The 17,756-nt window shown below is 37.6% G+C and overlaps 1 protein-coding gene across 9 annotated transcripts in view; it reads left to right on the forward strand.

The window, feature by feature from the left end:
- fgfr3 (fibroblast growth factor receptor 3) overlaps positions 1 to 10,093 on the forward strand; it is a 48,013-nt gene extending 37,920 nt beyond the window's left edge. For 6 of the 9 annotated variants that reach the window (XM_073873105.1, XM_055170079.2, XM_073873103.1 and 3 more), the window contains exons 10-18: positions 765 to 910; positions 1,008 to 1,129; positions 1,861 to 1,971; positions 2,075 to 2,265; positions 4,023 to 4,145; positions 4,762 to 4,832; positions 5,639 to 5,776; positions 6,016 to 6,121; positions 6,984 to 10,093. In XM_073873105.1, the coding sequence (XP_073729206.1) occupies positions 765 to 910; positions 1,008 to 1,129; positions 1,861 to 1,971; positions 2,075 to 2,265; positions 4,023 to 4,145; positions 4,762 to 4,832; positions 5,639 to 5,776; positions 6,016 to 6,121; positions 6,984 to 7,148 (1,173 nt within the window). In that variant the 3' untranslated portion in view covers positions 7,149 to 10,093. Of the gene's footprint in view, positions 1 to 761; positions 911 to 1,007; positions 1,130 to 1,860; positions 1,972 to 2,074; positions 2,266 to 4,022; positions 4,146 to 4,761; positions 4,833 to 5,638; positions 5,777 to 6,015; positions 6,122 to 6,983 lie in introns of all 9 variants that reach the window. The other 3 variants (XM_073873106.1, XM_055170077.2, XM_055170080.2) reach the window with 1 other exon arrangement.
- The last annotated feature ends 7,663 nt before the right edge of the window (positions 10,094 to 17,756 follow it).

The following is a 17,756-nucleotide window of genomic DNA, read 5'->3' on the forward strand; positions in this document are numbered from 1 at the left end:
CGTTTTATTAAAGCTACACTATGTAGTTTTTTACCTTTAAATAATGTCTCTAAAATTATTTCAGTGATAGAACTTTTAACTGGACAAATTGTACTGTTGCTGCAACCTGAGCAGCCTCCTAGCTGCTACAAGCACACTCTGAAAGTGGCGGTGAAGGGTAGGAAACACAGCCCCTCCCCCTGCCTGCAGAAGAGTGTTTGATACCAGGCACTGTTGCACTTTTCAACCACATGGGGGAGCTGTAAGTCATTTTTACATGGAAACTACATAGTGTTGCTTTAAAATTGCGCTCTCGCGCTAATTTGCCCTGTTTAGGAAACCTGGCCCATAAATAGTAAACAAGTGGATGATTTAAATACAGACTATCATTATTGAAGAGAGAAAATAAACGTGAAAAAGTCAAATGAAAGATGAAGAGCAACAGGTGAGGCGGTGACCTCATAAGCATCCCTTTAGAATACAAAACCACAGCTGTTTGTGTGACATCAGTGAAATGTTCCTGTATACACTCTTGTGCCCCATTACATTGAGATCTGACAGCTACAAACCCATCTCTCTCTCTGGAGCATCCCTCTGAGGAATAGACAACATGTTTCTGTCTGTAACTCAACACTTAAGAGTCGCTGTTCTTCCTAAAATAACTGTATTGATTCTTCTTTGTGATGTCCTCTCTCTCTCTTTCACACTATTGCCGTTACACTGGCTTTCTCTCTTTTTGTCTTGCAGCGACAATAACATGCTGTCTTTATTTTTTACCCAAGCAGGTGTCCTTAGAATCAAACTCTTCCATGAATTCAAACACACCATTGGTCAGGATTGCACGCCTGTCGTCCAGCGATGGACCGATGCTGCCTAACGTTTCTGAGCTGGAACTGCCATCCGACCCCAAATGGGAGTTTACTCGTACTAAGTAAGTCAAAAAACAAATTTTTAATAATCAAGCAAGTTCGTTCTTAATTAGTTCTAATGGTTTTCATTGTGTTTGTTTGATGCTGATTTGTTTGCAGACTGACGTTGGGTAAGCCGCTGGGAGAGGGATGCTTCGGGCAGGTGGTGATGGCTGAAGCAATTGGGATTGACAAAGAGAAACCCAACAAACCTCTCACTGTTGCTGTCAAGATGCTGAAAGGTGTGTGATGTGCTACAGCCGTAGATGTTTCAAGGTCAGATGACTTCATAGATATGTACACTAGATGTCGCCTTGGCTACGGCAGTTCATTGGACCGAATGCTTCAAATAGAGCCGCCATCTTGAAACAGGGGAGCACTGCATCAGCGTATTTTAGGCAATGGTGTAACGGAAATTAAATTGTCATGAATGCAATTTTCTTGGTTTTCTTTTGGTTTGTTTCAACAGTCCGACATGTATTTAGCATTGAGTCCAGAAAAACTTAAAGTTTTGATATTATGAAAATCTACTTTTTCTAACTTTAATGCATAGTGCTAGTAGCCCTAACATGCAAACGCAGCACAAAATCAATACGCATGCTTAGAACCCCAAGGCGACATCTAGTGTATATCATCTATGAGATGACATGTGGGTGGATGTCATGAAAGCGTCTAGATCTAGATACGTCTAGATTACATTATGTCTGTGAAAACCCAGCTACTATCATTTTTTGTGATTTACTGTTTCCTACATAAAATCATCCTGCATAATGTAAACATATAGCATTGATATCATTAATATTGAATTAGTAAAGCCATGTCAAAGATTTAAATCTAACTTTGATGCTCCTAATCCTAGAGTATGAGACTTTAGTCTAGATTTTACAGACAAGATCACATATTTTACATAAAAATGGTGCATGTTTTATAACCATTCTTATTTTGTGCATTGTGACATTTTACGCAACGGCAGATGACGGCACAGATAAGGATTTATCAGACCTTGTGTCCGAGATGGAGATGATGAAGATGATTGGAAAACACAAGAACATCATCAACCTTTTGGGAGCGTGCACACAAGATGGTCAGCGCACACACGCACACAAATGATCACACAGCATTATATATCAAATAGACTTGCAAAAGATCTCTGCACTGTTTTTCTGACTGAACCTGTGTGTATACAGGTCCTCTGTATGTGCTGGTTGAATATGCATCCAAAGGAAATCTCAGAGAGTATCTGCGAGCGAGAAGACCTCCTGGGATGGACTACTCATTCGACACCTGTAAGATCCCGAACGAAACTCTGACCTTTAAAGACCTGGTGTCCTGTGCCTATCAAGTTGCCAGGGGTATGGAGTACCTGGCCTCAAAGAAGGTAACATATTTGAATTCTTTTAAATTGTACGTTTTATGATGTCCAGGGTTTCCCGCAGAAAATGTGTTAGTTAAGTTGGTAGGGTTGGGCGGGGCCGAGGGCGTGGTAATCAAAGGGGCGGGGCGTATGCGTCATGATGAAAATTAAAATATTTTAATAAAATAAAAAAATTAAATATTTATTTTTAAAACACTCAAATAAAACTTAATTTAGAAGAAACTATGACAAAAAAATGAACACATACTAGATTATTAATGAATTAAATGTTTTACCTCTAACAGGAATAGCTGCGTGATGAAGTGAAAGGGTTAATAAACACAAACTAAAGCAGATGTTGTAGAACGTCTGGTGAACGATGATAGATAGCGCAAAAATTGTAAAAACTGATTATTTTCCACTATTAATTACATTATCTTAAAGGAGTGTAACTGTAGCATATAAATAATGCACATAAATAAAGTGAGCAAGAGCGCTCAACAATTATATCTAATTAGCAGGCACGTGAAACCTAAGCAGGTTGCTCAAACAACAAAATCACCAGCCAACTTACTTTAAAATTGCAAGAACTATAGACTAATACAATAAGCTTGCGGTGTGAAGCGCGTCTGCGCTATTCTCCGAGATGTTTTATCAACTGGCTAGTTATCCTCCAGACAGTGACCGTCCGGACCACGTCTTTCTCATTTCGGACGTGAGCCGCGCGTCCCCGCTCACGGTGTGATGCGCGTACGCGCTATTCTCCGAGATGCACTTGACAGCCTTTTGTGCAGCTATTTTTTTTGAACGACCTAGTTAAGGCGGTAAGGTTTCCAAGCTTAGGCAGGCCACCTTAACTGAAATATGCTGCTGGAAGCCCTGATGTCTGTGAAAATACAGTTGAAATCATTTTGTTTGTTTTCTACATAAAAATACATTATGTAAAGAACGCTGATAATAACCTTGATATCTTTAATATTGACTGGTCATGTCAAAGATGTTAAAGGGGACATTTCTCAAGACTTTTTAAAGATGTAAAATAAATCTTCGGTGTCTCCAGAGTACGTATGTGAAGTTTAAGCTCAAAATAGCATATAGAACATTTATTATAGCGTGTTAAAATTGCCACTTTTTAGGTGTGGCGTTCATTTTCCTCACTAAATGGCAGTGCTGTGGTTGGATAGTGCAGATTAAGGGGCGGTATTATCCCCTTCTGACATCACAAGGGGAAACAAATTTCAATGACCTATTTTTTTACATGCTTACAGAGAATGATTTCCCAAAACTAAGTTACTGGCTTGATCTTTTTCACAATTTATAGGTTAATAGAAGCACTGGGGACCAAATTATAGCACTTAAAGGTGGGGTGCATGATCTCTGAAAGCCAATGTTGATATTTGAAATCACCTAAACAAACACGCCCCTACCCCAATAGAATCTGGACCTTCTTTTGATAGACTCGCCCCACACATACGCAACCCGGCAAGGATGTCGGTTAGTAGACACGCTCCTTACTGCTGATTGGCTATAAGTGTGTTTTGGTACCGTCTCCTTTTCCAAAGCGTTTTTCAAACATCGTGGACTCCGCCTTTAAACATGGAAAAAGTCAGATTTTCATAATATGTCCCTTTAAATCAAACTTTGATGCTCCTCATAAGATTTTACAGGGAGGGTCACATATTTGTGCTTCGAGAACATTCACTTTCCCGAATTAGTATTTTCATAGGCTATTTATCAGACCTCACAATGAAAGATGACAGTCTTTGTGTTTGTGTTGCCAGTGTATCCATAGGGACCTTGCAGCCCGCAATGTTCTGGTTACAGAGGACAACGTAATGAAGATTGCAGACTTCGGCCTGGCTAGAGACGTGCACAATATTGACTACTACAAGAAGACCACCAACGTAAGTGGACACCGACGATCACTCTCAGATAGCTCTCATGGGTGGCATCGGACCAAAAGCAGAGCGGATGTGGTTACATACTGTATTTTTAAATGTCGAAGTCGTAAGTGTTGAACGAGCGAATGCCGAGTTGAAGAGACGTTTATGAGTAAACTGTCAGAGATAAATTAACTGTTGTATGAACTCTGTAGAGGGTAATTTCAGCATGTGCTTATTGACAAAAACGGAGAACACATTACTGTACACCTGATCTGATGTACAGTATATCACATAATACAATGTTGAGGAATATCCTTACTAAAAGTAGCTACACTAGTCATTATTTATATATTGGCAGTCAAAAAGTGTAGCTTTTTCAGTAACAAGTGAACATTGTGATTGCACATTTTGGATGCAGGGTGTGGTTGGTGAACTATGTAGGTATTTGACGGGACAGTTTGAGATTAAAGTGCATTAGGGAGTGGAATGCTGTTGTGCTTTTACTGACATGGACTGCTGAAGTGTATTTGTATTAGACAGTAGGAGATTAAACCGCATGCCTGTTGATGTTCTCTGAGCGCTTTTGTGTCCCGCTGGGTCAGCATTATTGTTGTTCTGACTGATCTGTGTCTTTCAGGGTCGTCTGCCCGTCAAATGGATGGCACCAGAAGCGCTGTTCGACCGTGTCTACACGCACCAGAGCGATGTGTAAGTTTACACTGCCATGCATACCATCTTTTTATCCATCTTTAGCCATCGGTTCATATAGTTCATCAAGCCATAAAGGAATGCATGTGAACTGTACAATAGCATTATTAAATCTGTGTGTGTGTGTGTGTGCACGAGCAGCTCATTGCACATTTGTCACACACACATACTCGTATCCAGAGCTGTACTTAAATGCATTTTAATCACTATAATTTCATTTGCCTCAGCCTATAAGCCATATTTATGATATGATGTATGAGTCAATAAGCCTTAATTCAGTCGGTCTGTTTTGCGCGAGATTGCGTGAGCACCATGCTGATGTCCGTAAATGAGATTCGACTCTGACACGAAGCTAATGAACGGATAGTGATATAATGACGTGCCAATTATTCAGCCCCCATAAGGCTTTGGCCGGGTAGCATTAGCTGGCTCGTAGCTCCTGTTGTCTCTTAGCGTGGTTAATTTCATTAGCACTGCTCAGTGGTGGCGTAGGAGGAATGGGTCCAAACAAAAGAGCCCCGAGTTAACAGCGCAGCTTGCGATAGCACACATATGTGCACGCACACACATTCCCAGTTTAATAGACTTGCGTCTCATATCGCAGACATATATTATAAGCTTCAGTGAGAAGCAACAAAACCGCTTTCTCACATCTGCCAAATATCTACACCCCGGGAAGAGATAGACAGAATGAGAAAGAGTAGTGTTACTCCACATTGAATTATTTGATATACGTATCGCTTTCTCGTATTGCCTCTGATTGATGTCTCATATTTCCTGTCAAATAAACCTCTCTCGTGTCTCAGGTGGTCTTACGGGGTGTTGCTGTGGGAGATTTTCACGCTGGGTGGCTCACCGTACCCAGGCATCCCAGTGGAGGAGCTCTTTAAACTGCTGAAAGAGGGCCATCGAATGGACAAACCCGCCAACTGCACTCATGAACTGTAAGCCTCGTGGTTTTTGTTGGGTTTCATCCCAAAAAAAAGCTTTTAATCTTCTTAATGCTGCTTTAAGTAAAGCTGCAGAGTGCACAAGAGTGCACGGCAACCATGTGTAAAACTGCATGCACTCTTAAAAATAAATGTGCTGTTTTTTCACACCATTTTTTGGTTTCTCAAAAAAAGGAAATTATTTTTCGGCACGTGCAGTGAATGCATTTCTTATGATGATGTCATTTTTGCAGGTACATGATAATGCGAGAGTGTTGGCATGCTGTTCCTTCTCAAAGACCCACCTTCAGACAACTGGTGGAGGATCATGACCGAGTTCTCTCCATGACTTCCACTGACGTAAGAGCTGTTATGCAATCAAACCTCATACGTATTTAAAGGACAAGTTCGGTATTTTACAATTAAAGCCCTGTTTTCAGATTGTTTATGATGAAATAGAACGATTTTGACTGAAACGAGAATTTTCGGGTGTTTATTGTATCACCTCCCACCTCTGCAATGGGTGTGTAGGTGCACTGGAACAATCCTTCCTAAAATGCATTAAACTTTCGTTTACAAAGACGTGAAACCGTGTGGTCAGGGGTGTTCACTGATATGCTCACACAAAAATCTCTGTAAAAGACGCATTCCAACAGGTTTTATCGCAGTTGTTGTCCAACTCCATTGACTTGTATTAGATGTGCTGTGAGGTACGGTATTACTCCGCCCCGGGAACTTTGTTTGTCTACTTGCAATTTGCAAAGGTGGATTATCGCCACCAACTGGACTGGAGTGTCTATTATTCAAGCTCTCAACGGAAGAATATACAGGTGTGAGGCGTTTGGAAAAATAGGTCCACAAGTTTACAACGAATGCTAAAACACCTGTTGGAGGGCATCTTTTGCGGCGGTTTTTGTGTGAGCGTGTCGGTGGGCACCCCTGACCAATCGGTGAGTTTCACGTCTTTGTAAACGAAAGTTTAATGCATTTTAGAAAGGATTGTTCCAGTGCACCTATACAGCCATTATAGAGGTGGGAGGTGATAGAACAGAAACCGAAAATTCTCGGGGCAGCCGCATATGTCCAAATTTCAGTCAAAACCGTTCTATTTCATCATAAATAATCTGAAAACAGGGCTTTAAGTGTAAAATACCGAACTTGTCCTTTAACCATTGCATTCAATTGTATGCATGCGCTTAATATCTGCATATGATCACTTTAGGAGTATCTGGATCTGTCGGTACCCTTCGAGCAATACTCGCCTACTTGTCCGGACTCCAACAGCACCTGTTCATCCGGTGACGACTCGGTGTTTGCTCACGATCCTTTACCTGATGAGCCGTGCCTCCCCAAACATCACCACAGCAATGGGGTCATACGAACATAAGTACCCTGTTTTTCTTTCGAGAAACGCGTGGGACCTTTCTGTCTGCTGTATTGGGCCGACGATCAACGTAGCAGAGGCTCTTAGCATGGATCTCATGAACAAGCAGCTTCGAAGTCTGAAGGCCAGATTATGCTTCTCACCTTCAGCACCACCTTTTCTTCCATATCATTATTCAGCTTTTGTCTTTTTGAAAATTCCTATTTTTGTATTCGGCCAGTTTCGTTTTCCTTTACGCTACACAGTCGAGAAGGGTCAAACCATTCCGTGCCTACCAAACAAACAGACAAAATGTTGAACAGGGAAAAACCGAATGAACGGTGTATTGCTGCGTAACAGTGTCGGTATCATCCTGTCATGCATGTGAATTCTCTCAGTGTTTAAAGAGAGGACGATGACAGGATGGTTTTTTTACAGCAATATCTGACTGGAGTGAGAATTAAACCCGTGGCCAGTTCTCATCGTTTTCTCACAAAGAACTTTTCAGTGGGAAAGACGAGAAGAGTGAGATTTAGTTGGATTAAAAATATAACTGTGTGCTTTGTATGTATCAAAAAAAAAAGTTTTATTGTAAATATATAGATATAAATATGTATCATATTGCAGCCAGTAGCAGTGTACGTTAAAAATAATGACATTTAAAGAACAATGCATTGCAAGTGAGCATACACTGTTGAGATCGTGTAAACATTTAATCTTAAAAAAGCAAAACAAAAGTTTTATTTGAATTAACATGTATATTTGTAAAGCTATTTATAGACATAAGGTTTTTAAAGGGGGGTTGAGGTCTAAAATTATAGTCTGGGATTTGGTACTGTAAACAAGTTGTTGTTTTTCTTGAGATTTCAATTTTTGTAAGTTATTGACTACAGAAAGAGTCTTTCAACCGATGGGTTGTATTTTATTTTCGCTTTTTTTCATTACTTAGTTTACGGGGACAAGAATGTATAAGAAAAGTAATATTAATTGGGATTGAAAACGTGAAAAGGTTTGCCACATTATCTCAGTATTTTATTGTAATGGACCACAAGTAATTCTGCTCTTGAGGATGAGAGTGCGCCGGTGTTTCAGAACTATATCATTTCTTCATATTTTGGCTTCCACGCATGCAATTTCCACACATGCAGATATGAACCGTTCTCTATAGTATTAGAAAAATGATGGTCCTCATTGAGAATTGGCATTGTGGTCCTTTCATCCAGCTGTATGATATGAAGGAACTCATGTGGTTAAACCTACAAATTGTAAAAGTAATATGGTGAAACCATTAAGAAAGTTGCTCTTTTGCTTCAAATGAAAGTATGTTTCTGAGGTAATCCTCTGGGTATGTTTGCAAAGTGCCAAAATCTTCCACTTCCTCTTTGCTCTGAGTTGTATTTTAATGAGTACCGAACCTTTATCGCTATTCAATTCTAGCACGCATGGCTGTCAGATGAGTGTCACTCGCCCCGCAAATCTAAGCAAAGCATTTTGGGATAGCTTGGTCGTGTCTCAGGGCGTCCTCAGACAATTGCATTCAAGCAGAAAGCCGGCAATAATATGGGGGGAAATGGAGATGTGGGACGATTCGCTTGCTGCTAAAATATGAAAACTAGATTTGATACGAGATATGAGTGTTTAAGTGTGAAGTGAAGCAGTGTTTCCCTCCTCCAAACCATTGAATTTTTGTACTTGTTAAGTGCCTGAGGGGCGTCGGGTGGCTGGATATTGCGACGTGAATGTACAGCCACAATAATTATAAGCAGGGTGTTTCTTAGAAATATAAAGAGAATATTTGTAAGGCACTTCGTTACCTTAATTCTCAGAATATCGTTCGATCAGATTTCTTCCGGTTTAAAGACATCATGTTCTCTAAAACTGAGCTTAAAAACACAGCACTCATGCCACAAGCTGCTGAGACAGCAGTCATCTGTAGCATGCATCAAAAACTGATCAAAATTGTGCATATGGATGCACCTTGTGTTCATGCTGTTGCTGTTCATTATGTATGGAGTTGATTGTTTACTTTTTGGTTTTAGGCGGCAGATCAAGTGCTCAGTCTTTGGTTTCTATTTGTACAACCTGTAACCTCTGGCTCACCTCTATAGATGCTCTCTGCATCCTCTGCTCTACTACTGATGACCTTTTCACATTGTTTCAAACATATCAGACAATGTTGCTGGTCCTTGTCCCTACTTATCGAAAAACGACATTATTTATTTTCTTGTATTTATATTTGATTTTGATCCTTTCCTTTATTTCTGTGACCTTAATTTTGATTTTATTCAAAAGGACAGCATTCCTCGATGCGTTTGTATTTTAGAACGGAGGTAGAGCCAAGATGCGTTCAGCGGTTGAAGAAGGTTTTCTTTAATGTTTACATGAACTTCCGAACAGTTTTCAAGATTTATGTTTTTTCCGGCACTTTTAAAGTGGCGGATGTTTAGCAATACCGGTCTGATGTCAACTTCTCTTTATTTTACGCATTTATTCTTTTCCTCTTAAGCTCTATTTGATAGTGCCATTCAGCTCTTATTAGAATTAAGATATTAAATTAAGTTATAGATTTAAATTTGCAAATGATTGTTATATGATGTTAAGTAGATTTTATCTAGGTGTGTTTTTTTTGTTTTGTTTGTTTTAATAGGGATGAAAGCTTCTTTACAGTATTTTCTTTCGAAAGAATTGCATTGCATTCCAGGTAGATTTCTTTCCTAATGCATTGAAGTCATTTGTTTGCAGAATTAAAGAACCAGAATCATTCAGCCTTCATCTGCATCCCTCTCTGTTTAACACATGAATGGAGTAGTTGACTAACAGTGTTGTTGTGTTTTGTTTTTCATTATTATCTCTGAAACATTCCCTTCAGTTGTGCCCCTCATGAGCTGTTAAACCTCCACACTATCAGTCTGTGCCTGACGGATTTATGCTGTCAATCAAAATGTTTTCAATAAACACAACAAAACGACTGCACGCCTGTCACGTTCTTCTTAAATATTCAGTGCATGCTACATTGGGTGATTCAGTTTTATATTGCCAGTCTATTTTAATGTATAAGAAAGATTATGAAAATGCAGAATCCTCACTTGCATCAACACGTGCAGAAAACATCAGCATCAATGTACAAACATTGGGTGAGCAATAATTCTTAAATTAAAGGAATATTACATTTTCTTAAAATCCAGATAATTTACTCACCACCATGTCATCCAAAATGTTGATGTCTTTCTTTGTTCAGTCAAGAGGAAATTAAGTTTTTTGAGGAAAACATTCCAGGATTTTTTCGCATTTTAATAGACACCAACAATTAACACATAACTCAACACGTAACAGTTTTTTTCAACTGAGTTTCAAAGGACTATAAACAATCCCAAACGAGGCATAAGGGTCTTATCTAGCAAAACGATTGTCGTTTTTGACAATAAAAATAACAAATATACACTTTTAAAGCACAACTTCTCATCTAGATCTGGTCGTGATGCGCCAGGTGACCCCACGCAATACGTCATGACGTCAAGAGGTCACAAAAGACGAACGCGAAACTCCGCCCCAGTGTTTACAAGTGTGTTGATAGAGGACCGTTACTACATTGTTGTATGTCAACTGATACTAATTAATGTCTTTGTGTCAGTTTATTGTTTACAATGGTCCGCAAATGTGCGTTTTATATATGTAACACACGTGACCTCCCTACGTCACTACGCATTTACGTTAGGTCGCGCTGGACCGGACCTAGACGAAAAGTTGTGTTTTAAAAGAGCATATTTTTTATTTTTCTTGTCAAAAATGACAATCGTTTCGCTAGATAAGACCCTTATGCCTCGTTTGGGATTGTTTGTGGTCCTTTGAAACGCCGTTGAAAAAAACTGTTACGTGTTAATTGTTGGTGTCTATTAAAGTCCAAATGCGAAAAATCCTGCAATGTTTTCCTCAAAAAACATAATTTCTTCTCGACTGAACAAAGAAAGACATCATCATTTTGGATGACATGGTGGTGAGTAAATTATCTGGATTTTCTTTTAAGAAAATAGAATATTCCTTTAAGATGCTTTTTCTTGATGAGCAAAATGACCTAAGAAAATAAGTCGGACATATGGCCTATGGGTTGAGAAAAAAATCTTAAAATAAGTTTACTTTTTTTCTTAACCCTTGTGTGGTGTTCATATTTTTGTTACTTAGACAATGTTTGTGGGTCTAGTGGAGCCACTGCATTATTTGCATCTTAAACCAATGCAGTCATACAAATTTATAACTGTTTACAGATGTTTACTATAGCCTTATTGCAAGTAATCTAGACAGAATTTATTTTTAATATTTGTCATTTACCACTGGTAGATTTATAGATTAAAGCGCTATTAGTTTTTGTGAAAATATGAAATAAGAGACGAAAATTCTATTCTCCCCCAGATATTGGGGGAAAACATGTTTATCTTAAACAGTTAATTCATGAAACATTTTCTCACCCTATTGGTTTTGTTTTAAGCACAAATTCTCCTAAATTGTGTATTTTTTGTTTGAAAACTAGACTTATTTTCTTTCATCAAGAAAAAGCATCTTAATTTAAGAATTATTAAATATTTGTACTGAAAACAAGACAAAAAAAAGTCATTTTCATCCATTATAGAAAAAAAATATGTAACAAGATGAATACTGCAATATTAAAGTCACCATGAAATTGAAATTAAAAACTTTTATGGAATATTACTGTATTTATAAATGACTTATCTATTAGAAAATTATAACTTCCTCGAAATGACATCTCTTCAATTCCTGTCACGAGGAATGGCGTGAGGTTGGAACTATCTGAGACTTGGTTTTGCCCAGGAAAAGATTGGGCCAATTAGCAATTAGAAACATGGCCCAACTTCTAACGATCAAATTAATTTTCAAAGGATAAAATCAAGTCCCACCCTAAATTTTTCTCATTTTAAAAGGTGTTTCACTCAGATATACGTCACAAAAGGGAAAAGAAAACAATCGCTACTTCCTTTTGGTGACAATTTATTGTAATTAATCCACAATCAAAGTCACATCTAGTTAGTTATCATTTAGTTATTTTAACATGCTAAATCTAGCTTACTTTGTCCCTAACCAGTTAAAGGTGATATGCTCATCATATATATTAAAATACATATTTAAGTCTTTAAAAGCCTTTTTTACTGAAGGTAACTAAATACTGAGTTTAAAAAGTCTGGGTTGTTTTGGACAGTATTGGACAGAACACCCAGCAGATGGGTCATTTTAACCAAGCTGCTGGGTTGTTTCAAGTCATGGTTGAGTAACAATAACCAAACTCTTGGTTAAACAACCCAACACTTTTTGGATTTGGAATAAAATGATCTCCCCAAAATGTTTTTCAGTAAGTTCTAAAATAAGAAAATCTATCACGGAAAACTGCGTTTTTGACTGTGAGCGTTTGTTTGCCGTAAGCTCTTGGGATTCAAACGTGTCCTGATGGGGAACATCCTGCACCCCGAGGCTCTGAAGAAACTCATTCACTCCCAGTTTATATATGTGTGTGTGTGTGTGTGCACTCGTGTCCATGGACGTTGCTTTGCAGCTGAAGAGCTCCTTTCACAAATGTGTACGAGCTCTGTTTGTGAGAGCCAATTTTAAATTGGTGTGTCTGATTCAGAGCTGTGTTTGCTCAGGGGGAGGCTTTAAAAACCTCATTCCTTTGCACCTCTTATTTAATTCTCTCTCTCACTCTTTCAGCATTGATGTCTGCCATAGGCCTCTATTTTTCTCATTTGGATCCCATCATGTCATCTTTGCTGTCACCATATTACCAGTTTGTCCCACTGGGCATAAGTTTGTGTTTGTGGTACCCAGTCACTTTAGATTTAAGCCAGACTCGTCAAGTCTATGGCACTTGTCCAAATATTGAAGTAGCGCTGTTCATATGTTACAATGCACTTTACACATTTTTGGATTATATTTCTGACTAATTTGTTTTCCTGAAAGCACCGTCTGACAACATATGTTTGTTTACCAACACGTAATGTGTCTAGTCACGCAACTTTTTATTCATTTTAAGTCATTTTAAAGAGAAAGCTAATTTGTTGTGCATTGCTGTATTTTACCACAGTAAAGCATTTGACTCATTCCTCAGTTTGTAATAGCAAAAAAAATTAATTACAATAACACACTGACAACGGACGTCTATGGGGAAGGTGTCACAGGCACTTTAAAATTCACCAGTGCATGCTAAAGATTTTACATTTATTCCTCAGTTTAAAATGTGTACTATTTTATTTGGAAAGTCTAAAGTGTTATTTTCTAGTTTTTCTAAAAAGGTTAAAGAGTTGTCACTGGGACAATACCTTTTAAAAGGTCCTATATTTGTACCATTTTGGTACAGATATGTAACATTGAGGAAGCAGTACTGTATGTACCTCTAAGGTACCAATGTGTGTGTACTTTTGAGGAATCAATAGGTATAAAAGTGTACTTTTTAAAAAGGTACCACTCCAATAACCACTTTTGTACCTTCATGTACCTTTTTTCTAAGAGTGTATAGGACTATTTTAAGCAAATTAATCTGATTTCACATAACTGATACAATTTTGTGGGTTGAACTTGCCCAATAAAATGTGCTTTGGTTACATACAGTATAATCTCTTTTGTGCAGTTATAATGTAGAGGTTAACAGGTATACCAGATTTATATTGTGAATGGCAATGCTGTCCACAAATGTAGCCCATTGTGATTAATTTGCAATATTAAATACAGTGATGGAGACATTTCAGGGTTCATTTCTTCTACAGCATTACTGAACCATTTTAATCCTTATGGGTTAAGGCCATTTTTTTGGGAGGGGGGGGGGTCGTCTTAATTTGGACACAACTGTGTTTCAGCAAATGAAATGATTTTTGGTGGCAAATCTTATATTGACACATATTTTTCAAAAACTCAACAATATACCGTGGAGATATTTACTATACAAAAAAGCCCCTAAATTAAACGGCTGTAAAAATGTATCAAATGATTTCTTTTTTCACATTTTTTTGCATAAATCTGTCACCCTCAGTACTGATCAAACTACCAAATGTTTACAAAATTTCCATGATTTTAACTCTTTAATTGCCAAGTTCATAAGTGATGTTACTGATTTGGAGAGAAAAAAACACACAAAATGACAGATTTTCCATATAAATTCAAAATATTACCTTTTTCACAGTCTTGGGCTTGTCAAGTTGAGGTTTAATCGTAATTGTTAATAGAGTGCAGGGCACCACATGTGCAGTAGATCAGTCTGGTGTTTAAGAGATTTAAAGAAGCTCTAAATAGTCCCACCACATCTGCATCATGTAAAATGCAACGGACACATCAAAGAGCATTAAAGCATTAGTAATGCAGCAAGTATGTTTTGTTAGAGGTGATGATCGTCCACAAGATAACTGTGGGCACTCGTTTTCCACACTGCAACATTCTTACCATAATTCAATTCTTAATGTGTATTGTGTGTTGTGGTTTGTATGGTGTACATAGAAAAATACCGGATTACTCACCTCCATTTCAGTTTAGTGTGTTCTTATAATTAGCAAACCACATATGTTTGAAAGGGTCATATTATGAGAAATAAAGTGTCATTGTACAACAAACCTCAAGAATTCCTCGCAGTCCAAAGAGACTATCATGTTTTAGGAATGTCATTTACATTAGGATGTATTTTCATAAAAAACGGAAATATAAAAAATGGTCTACATTTTATATTAGTGATGCACCGATGTATCGCCCGCCGATATTTATTGGCCGATTTTTGATGAATTTGAAGCCATCGGCATATAGGCAATAGCACGAGAAAGGCCAATACTGATTGTTTATTAATTAACTGCAATGAGTTGCATGTCTGTTGTTCAATTAAAATGATTGAATGTTCTGGGGTGCACTATACTTAAGCACCGACTGAAAACCTTTGTTGAGCTGGCTCAAATGTCAAATGCAGACTGCACTTTAGTGGGGGAAAAGAAGTCCAACTTTTTTGAAGTAGCAATATTTATACTCTGTTTAAAGCAATAGCACTGGCATTATTTATGTTTATTAAAGAAATTCATTTTATGTAAAAAAATTAGTTAACGTTGTTAATAAAAAAAATGCTAAATAGCAAAACCCACCTTTGAAGGTTGTCATGCTGTCTTATTATATTTGTTTTAGCTTAATTTGTGCCTCTCTTATTATGTTGGTCAGTTGAATGTTAATTAGATCCAATCCATGTTCAGTAAAATAATTTAATGCAGAAATAAACTAGCTACTAATAGACCAACTTTATAGTATTGTATACAAGTGTTTAATATCGATATCAGCATCGGCCAGAAGTTGTCTGTGTAAATCGGTATCGGCCCCAAAATATCATATCGGTGCATCCCTATTTTATATACATGTACTTTCTAATGTCCCACCTAGTTACAAAAATAAACAGGATAAAGGTTAGAAGTACTATAATCTTAGGGGTGGTTTCCTGGACAGGGTTTAGATTAATCCAGGACTATGCCTTAGTTATGTTAGTACATTTAAGTAGTTTTTACAAGCAAATCTTACAAAAAACTTTACTGCTGCGCATCTTGAGACAAAACAATGTCACTTATATATGTCAAGATATGTCAGTGCAAGGTGTTTTTAAATAAAGGGCAGATCAAATATGCATTTTAGTCTGGGACTGGAATAAACCCTGTCTGGGGAAACCGCCCCATGGGCCTCATTTATAAAATGCTGCGTAAAAAACATCCTACATTTGATCTTACGATCATTTATCAAAAATGCATACATGTGATTTATAAACCAAACATACATGCAGAAAACGCGCGTACCCCTTTCAAATCTATATATCACAAATGAACTTTAAGTTGTGCGTGCAGCCGAGCAGTTTCAGATCTCCGCCTTTAAACAATGCCTAATTAATGTCATGTACATATAAAAGAGTGCTTGTCAATGTTTAAACCCAATATCAAACAGCAAGAATGGTTTATATTTCCAAAAACCTGCAGCAATCAGACAAGCAAAAGTGGGTACGTCTGCTCAGACCCTGTTGTTGCACTAAGCACTTTTTCACATCAAAGACGTGGAAGTTTTTATAAATATGAACTTTGCCGTTGATTTTTGCGTACACACAATTTACGATCAAATCTGTGCGTATGCACGCTTTATAAATGAGGCCCCAGAGGTGCTACATGATGCCATAGAAGAACCATTTTTAGCTGTATGGTTCCATAAAGACCCTTTAACATCAGAACAACATATCTAGACTTCACTGTAACAAACTGTACCTTTCTATCATTGGGTTGGTACCTTTAATGGTTGATTTTTGTACCTTTATGGGTATACAACACATTGAAATGTTGTACCTTTTGTGGTACAATATTATACCCTAATGACCTATTGAGTAGTTACATTTTAGGGGTACAAAAAGTAACTGTACCTTTAAAGGTACTAAATAGATCCTTAAATTGTATTGTATTATGTTTGGCCTCTATTTCTCTCATTTGGCTTCCATCATGTCATCTTTGCTGTCAACATATTACCAGTTTGTCCCACTTAGAACGGAACCTAGGGTACAACCCCAGTGACAGAAAGGTACATTGTCTTTTAAGAACCTTTGACTAAATGATTCTTTTGGGAACTAAAATGGTTCTTCTATGACATCACTATTAAGAACCTTTTGTAGCACTTTCATATTTAAGCGTGTAGTAGGAACTAACACCAAGGGCCTCATTTATAAAATGCTGCATAGAAACCATCCTACATTTGATCTTGATCATTTATCAAAAATGAGTATGTGTGATTCATAAAACGAACATATGCACAGAAAACACGCATACCCATTTCTTTCAGATGTGAAATTTATAAATCGCAAATAACTTGAACTTGTGCGCAACTGAGCAGTTTCAGATCTCTGACTTTAAATGATGCCTATAATTAATGTCATAGACATAAAAAAGAGCGCTTGTCAGTTTAAACCCTTTTCGAGCAGGAAGAATGGCTTATATTTAAAAAAAAAAAAAACACTTTACGATCAAATCTGTACATACGCCACTTTATAAATGAGGCCCCAGAAGACCTGCAGTACCTTCGACTACATTCAAATGTGAGATAATCTGCTACAATTTGTGCTGTTCTTGAATGTGTATCATTTGCTGATTTGTTCCCCTATTAAAAGACTACTAAGCTTATTTTTAACATTGTCCCTGATCTTATGAGTGACACATTTAAGCTCAGAATACATTTGCATACAGTAGAAATCCTAAAGGCACATTAGCTACTGGTAAGTTTTAACGGTCAGAGAAATGGTGGAAAATGATCATGAAAACTAAATTATTACTGTCTTTGGCTCATATTTTTCAACTAAAATTATAAGCGGCCCACACAAGACCACAGCGGAAAACTACCAAAAAAAATATATAAAATGACCCCCTTTAAATAAAACCTCTATTAAGTTTTAAAAATAAAAATGACTTTAAAAGCCACAATGTCCCTGTAACTATGACTTGTGAGGTGATTATGGTTCCCCGTATCCAGTGTTGGTCTGTGTCAACACACCGAATATTTTTCTGACCAACGAAAGACTCCAAAACGGGCCGTTGCATTAAACAGAAAGCAGGAAATCTCCTCCCGACTCCACTTAATTCTCTTGAT

Source organism: Misgurnus anguillicaudatus, chromosome 11 (genome assembly GCF_027580225.2).
Source record: "Misgurnus anguillicaudatus chromosome 11, ASM2758022v2, whole genome shotgun sequence".
In the NCBI taxonomy this organism is placed as follows: Eukaryota; Metazoa; Chordata; class Actinopteri; order Cypriniformes; family Cobitidae; genus Misgurnus; species Misgurnus anguillicaudatus.